Below are 11965 nucleotides of genomic sequence, written 5' to 3' on the forward strand. Positions count from 1 at the left end.
TTTCAGATTTACCATGAGGCATTTGCACTGTTACCTTATCTGACTCTGGATTAACAAGTCCTGTCTCGTTTCAAATGCCACTTGGCAGGTTCATTTCTGAGAATGGGTGAGTAATTACCGGTCAATCTGAGGAAAAGAACCTAGAAAGGAAGGGTCCATGGGTGTGGGGGAGGGGAGGGAAGGACTGTAGGTGGGGAGAATGAAATAGAAGAGAAACACCACCACCATCAATTGGGTAGAAATTGAGGGAAGGATTGGAAGGGGGGGGTCACATTGTGCTGAGGAGTCTATATTTCCAATCAGTCATAAGTTCAGGGTAAGACTGTGTAGTGTTAACATCCTAAATATGCCCAGTCTTGTCCACAACCAGAACTGGACAGAGGACTGAAGTTCCCACTCCCAATCTCATCCAGCCTTTAGTGCTTAATAAAAATGGTGTATATTTACCAATTTTCCCTTGTTTTGGGATAGTGGGTAATTTCTGACCAGAGTAGATTTTGAGTCCCTGGGAAGGGAGAGACCACATGTCTATTCATCTTTATATAGTCACCCTTTCTTCCTTCACCATTCTTCCCTCTCTTACAGACAGTAATTTGTGATAGCATCAGTTTGTTTGATTAATCAAATCTAAGCCTTCTATCCAAAACGAACACAATACTAAACTGGATGTTCACAAAGGAAGGAAATAGGAAGCCATATCAGAAAAAGCCCTGAGATGTAAGTCTAAAGTTAGAGGGGAGGGAAAAAAAAAATAAAAAGATGGTCCTGGCCATCTTAGCAAGGTTGCATGAGGTGAGGGACAATGGAAGACCTTTGTACTTAAGCCATCTTTTACCCAATCCTGCTTTTAGAACAGAACTGAACACAGCAATCTTTCAGCAGCCAAAGGATGACATAAAAGGATGCTCTTGATGTTCCACATTCCTAAATTCCTTCTCGTACTATGAAAGCAAAGAGACTCACAATTATCTCTTCCTAGTTTGAAGACTTCCAGGGACTGCTCATATTACAATAAAGTAATCCATCCAACCTAACATGCCCCATTAATCACTAAGAATAAGACATCTCTTGACTTCAGAACGGTTAGGATCTTTTTTAATTGGCGGATGCTCTCCCTTGCCCAATTATTTCCCCTAACGATTTCTGCATCTACTGCCTTCCCCCAAAGTACAGATCTGACAAATGGTTTATGGACTTCCCTTGGAAAGTCCATCCATTTGGCAGTCACTGTGCAGTAATTTCATATGCAACACTAAATGACCCCATCCAAAATATCAAGTCACGAGGCCATCACTTAGTCACATATTTAGTAGCTGGCTCTCCATGGAGGATGCATCAGGACACCGTTCTCCTTAAAATCAGCTACTGCATGGGGCAAAGTCAAAGTGTTATTTTGATCCAGGCATTAAATTATTAATACTCCTATTTTTATTTTTCATGATAGGAGTAGTTTTTCTCCTTCTCACTAAGAAAGAACTCAGATATCTCAAAGTCCCATTGAAGAAGATTTAAGTTTCTTCATCAGCATCTTTTTACTTGATCTTCTGGGAAGGGTAAAGGGCAGGTCCAACCATGACAGGATGTTGGGAGCCTTCTTCATGTGCATCAGCAGCATAACCAGCTCTCCTGTGAAGCACCTCAGAATGATAAAAAATTCAATCCTGACAGCACTCTAGCGCCAGCTGATGGCTACCTGAATGCCCTGATATTTGTGAGACAGAATCTAGAGTATGTATCAACTGATCCTTCCTCTAAGTCCCAGTTGCCACACCTGTGTTAGGATAGGTCTAAGAACAAAGGGGGCAGCATTTGGTTTGGTCCTGAGAAGCAATGTCTTCACGGGGCTGTGACTGGATGTTGCACATTCATCCTTTCTTTCTTCAAGGTCAAGGCTGGGGCAGTTCCTTTAGTCAGTCATTGTATGAACTGCAAAAGTGTACCTGAAGGATGTCATCCATGGTGTAACCCAACATGTCTTTCATCAGGACCCCACAATAAACTCCTCCTTGAGTATCCAAATTCAAAATAAGGAAAACAATGTGACTTGAGTGTCTTCCCGCTTTACCTTACCTGTCACCAAACTCAGCTAGATTCAGGACATAACCAGAGTGATATTAATGAGATTAAATGCAACACCTACTTATTTGCCTCCTTCTAAATGGCCTTTGCTCTTTTTCATCCTCTTATTACATGTTCTTGTAAGTTGCTTCAAATCACATTCTGTGTACAAGATTTTTGAAATATGCCTTTCTTGGGTAACAGTCTACCTTTCCAAGGACAGTCTTACCTGCATATGAGTCTATTTTTCACCAAGGCTGTAAAGATCTCCTGAAATAACACATGCTGGGGATGTTTGCTGAAATTCCTTTCATTCTTGTAGTTTATACTGAGATGAAACAAACAGAAGAGCATTTTGTAATAAAAATTACTTAGGATACCTCAAAAAGTTACCAATGCAACACAAATACCTTGTATACTCAAGGCAACTATTGAAGGATTCTTGAGGTTTAACCCTGCTAAAGGCAAGATTGGAACTTGAAATTCAATGTAAAGTTAACAATGAAGACTATAGTCAAGCAAATGCCTTTCATCTTACCATATTAATTAAATTGTTCCCTAAAAACACTTAACAGCTAAAATTGGTCAGAGGGTAAAAAATGGAATATGGAGAGAAAAAAATGTCTGGGGCCATTATCTAGATGGATTGCACCAGGCAAACAAGAATCCTTTCCATCCTCTTTCTACCCACCCTCAACCCCCACCAGCCACTTTAGCTGTCAATACCAATGGTGGTCACAAATATTTGTTTGTAGATAACAGGAATTTATTAACAGTCTACACTCCATCAGCCATAGTGACTGCTTGATTGTTATTGTTTATGTTTCATGTATATGTGTTTTTAATACAATTTTGGAAATATTCAGATTCCAGGTTCTTTTTGCTGATGTAAGAGCCTATCAAAGAGGTTAAAAATAGCCTCATTGCATTCCACTTTAATCCTAGAAGAGGATAAAAGACAATGCACATAAGGGTCATGTTGCTGTGGTATGTGTAATATTTTGGTGCATGTTAAAATAGGCTAGTTTTGAGATCTAGGCCAAATAAGCTGGAATTACATGAATATACCCTCTTGAAGGCAAGTTCTATAACCTTGTGTCATCATTTGTAACGATCTGCCTTTGAAGCCTTTTAGATGTCATTAGCCTGCATGTAAGTCCCCACCCTAGCTAGGGGAGGGCTGTCCTGATTTCTTAGTACATGGACACGGGCAAACTGGATATGTAACAATAACCATTTATTGTTCCTCACTGAAGACATATTTTAAAACTATGAACCCACGTTATATCATGTGGATTATTGGACTAATTAAATTAATCGAGTGATAGGAAAAACAATCGAGGCCCAATAAATAAATGGTCATTCTAGAATATTCATATCAATATTTCATGCCATTCATTATTTACATGGCACTTAGTGCCAAATGACCTAAGCACATTGTAGAACTGAGAGAACCAGCTCCTGGAAGGGGAGTGGCCCATGAGAATGCACAGCTTCCCGGAGGTCTACATGGCAACAGAAATCAACACAGGCTGACACTTGCAGTGTTGCAGGTGAGGTGCTCTCCCTGCAACTGAAAACCTGGTTGCTTTGACTACCACATTTTTTTTTAGCCACCACATCTGTTCACAGCAACCGATTCTTTTATTTCTTCTCATTACTGGAAAGATGTAGATTGACCAAAGACTCAGCAAAGCTCAGAATCAGCCTGGCCAGGTCACAACCTGGAACCACTTCCTCGTTGAGCAAATGCCAACTGTAAGTCAGCACAGTGTCCTGAAAGTCCCAGGTCAGTTCCACCTGTGACCATTAAGCCTGTTATTTATGCATTATTTCTGGGAATGGTTGAAGCTCTTAACTAAAAAGATTAAACCGAGGATCTCCTTGGGAAATTTTGAAAACAGATTTGAAATGGTAGCTCCTGTCATACACATTAAGAAGCTATGGAGAACAGGTTGCTGGGGGCACAGGAGATTTCTTACCTAAAATTTTCAAGTTCAACAGCTTCTGTGGACTCATGCCACTGACCTCGAGCTCTGTGTCCACCCGCCTTGATGGCGGGCTCAGACTTCGTCATGCTATTTTGGGCACTATCAAAGTTAATGGCTGGAAGCTACAGAAATAGAAGCACAGAGTACGTGCGTGAGGATCACAATTCAGCACAGGATAAAGAAAGTAACAAAATGGGGGGAGGCAGAGGGGAGGCCAAAGAGCACAAGGATTTTCCAGGTCAATAAGTAAGATGACAGCCCTGTTAACTGGAGGGGTTTTCTGAGAGTTGAGCATCTTTGACTTAAAACATTTACTCTCTACCTTACACTATTTTTAATTCATAGCTTACAATACTACTTGTCATATCTTATGGTTACTTATTATTTTCAGTCTCCCTTGCTTATCTTTTTTTGGAGGGGCAGAGGTGGGGGCGGGGAGGATGCCAGGGATTGAACTCAGGGGTGCTCAACCACTGTAGCACATCCCCAGCTCAATTTTGTGTTTTATTTAGAAACAGGGTCTCAATGAGTTGCTTAGCGCCTCGCCATTGCTCAGGCTGACTTTGAACTCGTGATCCTCCTTCCTCAGCCTCCTGAGCTGCTAGGATTACAGGCATAAACTACCGCCCCTGGCATTCCCTTGCTTATAATATCAGGAAACTTGTCCATTTTGGTTCAATGCTGTTTACCCAGCACTTGGTGCAATGCTGGGGACACAGGTCTGAGATGAGGCCTAGGCATCAGGGGATTTTGAAGCTTCTTGTGTGTTTTAGCGGTGGACCTGGAGAGTTTCTGGGTCCAGGGAGACCACTCTGGCATAGTGTGGTGTGCCCAGACTGAGAAGGAGTCATCACACACTCATTCCATCTTCCACATTATCCAAGTATACACACGGCTTACCAGGTAGTGGGATATGTTGATAAGTGAGAATCTATCACTTTTAATCAGTCTGAACATCCAATAGTATTTATGAACGTCATTAAAATACTTATAAAAGTTCATCATAAGAAAAATAAAATTTAGCCAGGTGCAGTGACACCCAGCAACTTAGGAGGCTGAGGCAGGAGGATCGAAAATTCAAAGCCAGCCTCAGTAACTTAGCAAGACCCTGTATCAAACTTTAAAAACTTTAAAAAGGACTGGGGATGTTGCTCAGTGGTAAAGCACCCTGGGTTAAAAACTTAGTATAAAAGAAAAAGAAAGAAAATTTGTTTAAATTAACCACAATAGCATGTCTCCATTTACCATATGAATTGGAGAGTGACTCATATAATAAGTTGTCAAGTTATCATTATTCAAATAGTTTCTCTTACCAATACTTACTATATCTGAGATAACCTGAGATTTATTTCTGATACCACATAAAATTAAAAATGGTATGGATAAATATCTTATCTTTTCCAAAGTACAAGTGAAGAGTGTTGTATAATTAATTATTACAAATGAGGTAAACAGAGGGTAATAGAACAAAAGAAAAGACACATTTTTCAATAAATGATTATATTCTATATAATTACAAAATAAAGCACTTGTTGTCTTATTCCACTGAGATAGTTGATAGAAATCAACATGGAAACATTATTTCCATATCCAAAGAGAATATTCCTGACTCCCCAAAAGGTGCTCATCTTCTAGAAAAATACATTCTAAAAAGGACATTGTTTTATAGATCACCAAAAAAAACAAAAAAATCCTTCCTCATACACCAACCACAGTTGAATTTTCAAAATATTAATAAAAAGGGCTAGAGTGTGGCTCAGTGGTAGAGCACTTGTTTATCATTCAAGAAGCTCTGGGTTCAATCCCTGGCACTACACACACAAACATATCAAACATTCCATCAGGTAAAACTTACCTTTCTATTTCAGTTCAGTCAGTGAAAGTACAATAGGCCATGGATACTGGAGGCAGCACACAAACTCTCTGATCAGCTCTGTGGGTGTCAATCCCCCATGAGCTAGCTGTATGATTTGGGGAAATTTACTTTATCTCTCTGTGCCTTAGTTTTTACATCATTAAAATGGAAATGATAATAGTAGTAATAGGACTGGGGCTGGGGCTCCGTGATAGAGCGCTTGCCTTGCATGTGTGAGGCACTGGGTTCAATCCTTAACACCACATAAAAATAAATAAATAAAGATATTAAAATATAAATAAATATATATATATATATATATATATATATATATATATATATATATAATATATATATTAAAAAATAGTAGTAGTACTAGTAGCAGAAGTACTATGCATGTATGTCAGAGTCATCGTGAAAGTTAAATGAATTACATTTATAAGGCACTTGCTATGTGCCAGGTATACTTCTACCTCTTTGCCAATACTCTTTCAATCTTCATAATTATTCCCATTGTTCAGATGAATTTGCCAAATAAATCAAATGCGTCATTAGGTGATTTTTCAGATCTGAACTGATGACCCAAATGATATTAGACACAAAGCCACAGCAACAAGCAAATTTTCCTGTGTTAACACGAAATGTTACAACAGAGAGAAAATAGGAAGCAGGTTTTCCAGGTCCAAGGAATTTCAGATCCCCTTGCCACTGGCACGATTCCTAGAATACTGTTTGCAAGAGAGAAAAGTAGCCAAGACAGAGAAAGCAAACTCAAGCCACCAAAGGAGAGGGCAGAAAGTTTCCATGTCCAGCAGTCATCGCCCTGGTGGGCAAAGCAGGCAGCCAGTGTTGGGAATCAACTCATGGAGCTTCAGTGGATAAGATGAACTTGGCATCCATAGGTGCAACTTACACTTTTATGTTGAACCCGGAACTCAGTGCTATTGTTAATACTAGCACATATCAATTGTACAAATTAATGGGTTTCATTGTGATATTTCCATACACGCATATAATGTGCTTTGATCATATTCACCCTTTCTATGACCCTCTCTTACCCCCCTCCTCCTGGAAAGACCACAGCTTAACAATAGGAACCTTGAAACAACCCATCCACTTCAGATGAAAGCAACGTGAGTTCTGAACCCTGGAGCATGTTCCCTTGGCTCCTCAGTGCCTCAGACCTGCTGGTTATCTGACCTGTGGGTATCTGACCTCTCCATGCCTGGGCATGTGCAGCCTGTAACTGATCACGTTCCAGGGCTCAGTTCAAACAGCCTCCTGGTGAGCACTTATCCATGCCTTCCTCCGGAGAGCTTACCTCTCCTCTTACAGCACTTATCACAGTCTAGTACAATGTCCAGTTTACACATCAGCGTTCTGGCTTTGAATTCAGTCACCCTGTAGGGAGCGTCACCTCTAACAAAGCCTGGCATATAGTAGATACTCAAATAGGAAGCAGCTGAATGAATGCCCATTTCGTTCCCAGACAACTAACTCATCTGAAACCACCTCCAGATGAGTTCACCCAGTCAGCACACTTGTTGCAGACACTTAGTGTGCCAGACATTGTATGAGAATCTGGATATACAGTCATCAGAACAGCCATGGTCTCTGCCTTCAAGGACCTTATAGTCCCCAGGTGGTGAGGAATTGCAGACAGTAAGCAGGCTTGAGAAACAAGCTGCAGAATTAGTGAACAGGGGTTTGTCGAGGTGGAAAATAAAGGAGGAAGCTCAGGCACCATGGACCAGAATGGAAGGTAGAAAAGAACAGCGAATACATGCTCAGCTGGAAGGTACCTGTGTAGCTAACGTGGAGAGCAAGCTCTGCAGACACAGGGAGCACACGGTCAGGACAAAGAGCAAAGGCAGAGCCCCATAACACAACGAAACAATGAGGGACATGGCCTGGCTCATCAAAGATCCAGCTAGAGAAGCATTCAGTTCTCTACAACTCTGCCTGAACCCACAGGGTAGATTTCCTCTGTAACCAGCAATTGGTCATCTTGACCCATTTGCAAAAAGAAAGAAAGGGGGGAAAAAAAACCCAGGCCATATCATATCTTATTACAGCATAAATTCAGGTGAATGGGACTTAACCTCAAATTTTCTTTCCAAATTGACTGCTAAAAACCTCAGAGCCAAATGTGAGAACTACTCACATATTTTATTGAGCATTTCTGCCTTATCCCAACTCTACTGTGCTCCCAGCCCTTGTTTTACTTTTATTGTTGGTCCTGTTTTTAATTTAATTTAGGGTAACCCATCATACTTCATGCATATTGGACAGAAGGATCATGTGAGCCAGCAGGGCTCACCATTGGATGGCTCTTCTTGAGGGATGGGGAAGTTAGTCTTTGGAGCCGGGGAGACTCCCAACACTTACAGACTCCTTACATTCTTTCTGGAACAAGCAAAGGTGTAAATAAATTCTCGAGTTACCTTCTCCAGAATATTCCTTCTGCTATAAATCTTTCCACACTATTTTATGAAATAAGAATAGGTACTCAGAATAACACTTATTAGTTCAGAATTACAAATGTGTGAAAGTTTTATAAACAGAATTAGGCATAAATCTTGTGAGCCTTGGGAACCTTCATCCAATTGAAGACAGTTATTTTCATTTTTTTTTCCTTAGAGCTATCTACTTTCTGAATAATTCAAGCATTACAAATATGCATTTCTGTTTGTGTGAAATATTTAACAAAAAGATATGCCATGCGAATGTGTCAGACAACGGATTGCCAATTCCAAAGTTGGCTAAAAGGGAGAAATCGTTAAATTAACTTTAATTAAGCCTTTCAGGTGTCAAGAAGGAAGTGTAGAACGGGGACAAAATAGAACTATTAAGGATGAACTTCAAAGTTAATCCTTTGAGCTAAAAAACCAACAAGAACCAAGACACCACCGTCATATTTCTTTTGCCTGGACCAGGGGCTTGTACATATTCATGGGGTGTCACAATTCCGTTAGGAAAAAAAATAACCCAAAACTCACTGAATTAGAGGATACAGTGAACCAGAGAGAGAAGTCAATTTTACTGGCACTGGGAAATTTCCATCTTGTTAGGAAATAAGATACGTAGACAAGACTTTCCAAAGTGCGAGGAAAAATAATGCTTTTCTGGTGAGAGAGCTGCCTTGGGAAGAGAGTGGTCTCTTTAGGCATGGCAGATATGCGGAGGTGGTATCATGAGATGTGGGTTTGGGAAATAGGTTAGAACTCATAGGGAAGAAATCTGGGAGAAGAGAATAGTAAAAACAAAGAGTAGAAGTCTTCCGTATTAGGATTACATCACAGAAAGCTCAATGGGAATCAATGAGAGCAACCAAAACAAAAATGTCCCACCAAAGTCTTAAAATTCTCTCCAAAAAGCATGGGTTTGTGAGCAGAGAACCAGGAAGATTATTTTGGCAGTACAAAGACAGACAAAGGGCAGAGTGACTGCTGAAATAGGTAGACAAGAAGAAAGTTTTCCCCAGGCTGTAGCATTAATAACAGAGAAGAATGGGCTCACAGAGTAAAGGTATTTTTTTTTACTTCAAATCAATGCGCATCCCACAATTGTTTTAACTATAATTTTATTTTTCAACACATTTTAAAGATATCTCAATGGTTAAAGACACCTGTTGCAAAATGGGAGTGCCTGAGTCCAGAACTATGACCTTTGGAAATCATTTAATGTCTCTGTGCCTCAGTTTCCTCATCTGTAAAAAGGGGATTTGTAAATTATTAAGCAAGATAATGCAGGTAGAGCACAGGTACATAGTAAGTGTTCCCTAACTATATCATTATTCGGCCTTCATATGCCATCAAATCATTAGAAAGTCAGTCTATAGTATAAATAGATACATAAAAATGCTATAGTTCTCTGGTAAGTTTGGTTGATGAAACAAAAACCCTTAAGGTTGGCATTATTAACCACATGGGCTCTTAAAGAAATTGACCTAAATATATATAATTTAATAGCCTCTGGAGCCAGAAGACTAGGGTTGAAGTTCCATCCCTGCCATTTACTAGTTGTGAGCGCTACATAGCTGTTATCGTTGTTATTAGCATTGCTACATTGTTCCCAAACCCCCTTGAACAGCTTCTAATATCTCATGACTTTCCAAAGTCTTCATAGAAGCAAAACCAAAAAGAAAAATTTCGAGATAAATTAAAGTGGGAGTACCATTCCTTCCTTTGCTGTTCAAAATAACCCAAGCTCACTCCTTTCTCCTTTTTGGTGGGATATGATTAGCCCCAAGCCCCAAGAGCTGCATCATAACAGCAAGGGCAGGAGCAGACGGAGGAGGAGGAGGAGAACCAGGTAACCGTGCTTTGGAAAAACCAATTTCCATGAAGCTCTGAAGAGGCCGATTTGGGCATTCGATAAAAGAGTTTGCTGATTATAGAGTGAAGAGTAAAAGCTTTGCTAGAGAGGATCCGTGGGGATGAGCAGAGGAGAAAGGCAAGGTGCCCGCAGGAGAGGAGGATGAAAAAGCTGTGGATGCCAAGTCTTGGCAGGGCCTGAACCAGGAACGAGAGAAACAGCCAGATGAAGCAAGAGAAGACACGCGAAGAACAAAGAAACTGGACATATCGTGCTTGTAAAGATGTTAAATGGATCCCTTTGGAAACATGTGATTCTCTTTTATTAAATCATGCACATTCTTTGGAAAAAAAAAAACAAAACTACCTGTTGTTTGCTTGATTGAACGTTCAAAAGGCACCGGAGCCTTTTAAGATCTGAATAGTCCCTAGGAGAGAAAATACCACAATGTCAACCAACAGAAAGCTCCAGGTGAATGGGGTCATGTTACCCACTGGTGAAACTGCTACTTGCAGGCCTGCTTTATAGACCACCACGGACGCACCCACCATTTTTCCCTTGGAACTCGACAAAGGGTCAAATGTTTCAGTGGGCACTGTAACCGCAGTAGCAGTTGTTAGGAGTCTACACTATTTCTCAAAAAGCTATTCAATCTGCTCAATAGTCACTGCCTCGGTTAATAATTAGTAAAGAGCATATGGGGTTACCTGCTGGCGACTCCTTGCTGTTTTTTATCAGTTGACTTTTCTGTGGTCTTCACCTTTTTGTCTGGATCAGGCATTGTAAACCATCAATGCCCCAGAATTAACATCGCATTCCTTTCAAAGTAAAACAGAGGGAAAAACTTGAGTTGGGTTGGGTGAATCAGAACGTTTTCGCTTAATACAGACAAGATTCACTTACAACATCTATTTTAACATGCAAACACTCATATCTATTTCTAATACAAGAACAAAAGTGTTCACATGGATACCCTCTCTCTTCAAAGAGCTTTGGATACATTTAGGGCATAGGTTATAGTGGCCCCCTGAGCCTGTATTTTCTGGGTGTTCTTGATTTCAAGGATTCTGACCTAGTGCACCACAGGTGTTGTTCTGCATGTCAGAAAACGTATGCCCACTCTGGGTTTCCAAAATGTACGTCTTTGAACAAATACCTAAAGCTCAATCGATGCTTTTATGCTGTCTCACTTACCTTTCTCAACAAGAATCCTTAATTATATGCTGCCAATCATAGGGTTCCTTTGTCATCATGGGTCATGTCCCTAATAGTCTCAGAGAAAGTCCCACCCACTCATAAATAACTGCTCAGAGTCAAGAGTAACATTCAGAAACCTGGTGTATTTCCAAAATTCCTAAAGTTACCTGAAGAGCTTCACACGCCCTTCTGGAAAGCCTGGGCCAGTCCTACACTGTCCCTGCACTCACCCAAGCATCTGGCTGGGGGCTGGCCAGCCTAGAAAGACAGTCCAATAGCCATTTCAATCTTCTGAATTAAACTTTTTATGACTGCCATGGTCACTTTTCCTAGAATTAATTTTAATACTACTTCTCATCCCAACTCCAAAAAGTAAGTATGCGTTCATCAACAGAGAACAATTTGCTTTTTTTTCCTTTTTAACTAATTTCTATGGTCAATTGTTTTCATTTCCAGAGTAGAAATCTAAAGATACAATACTTCTTATAATATAGCAAAATACCAAACTCGATATTATGTTGGTTTCATCCAATTAGATGCAAAAAAA

At 40.2% G+C, this 11965-nt stretch overlaps 1 protein-coding gene across 8 annotated transcripts in view; it reads right to left on the reverse strand.

The window, feature by feature from the left end:
• Window positions 1–11002, reverse strand: part of Nek10 (NIMA related kinase 10) — a 186602-nt gene extending 175600 nt beyond the window's left edge. For all 8 annotated transcript variants that reach the window (XM_071609305.1, XM_071609301.1, XM_071609299.1 and 5 more), the window contains exons 1-4: window positions 10929–11002; window positions 10588–10648; window positions 4041–4171; window positions 2288–2386 (exon numbers count right to left, since the gene is read on the reverse strand). In XM_071609305.1, coding sequence (XP_071465406.1) covers window positions 2288–2386; window positions 4041–4171; window positions 10588–10648; window positions 10929–11002 — 365 coding nt within the window. The remainder of the gene's footprint in view (window positions 1–2287; window positions 2387–4040; window positions 4172–10587; window positions 10649–10928) is intronic.
• Between the last annotated feature and the right edge of the window lie 963 nt (window positions 11003–11965).

Source organism: Marmota flaviventris, chromosome 1, assembly GCF_047511675.1.
Source record: "Marmota flaviventris isolate mMarFla1 chromosome 1, mMarFla1.hap1, whole genome shotgun sequence".
In the NCBI taxonomy this organism is placed as follows: Eukaryota; Metazoa; Chordata; class Mammalia; order Rodentia; family Sciuridae; genus Marmota; species Marmota flaviventris.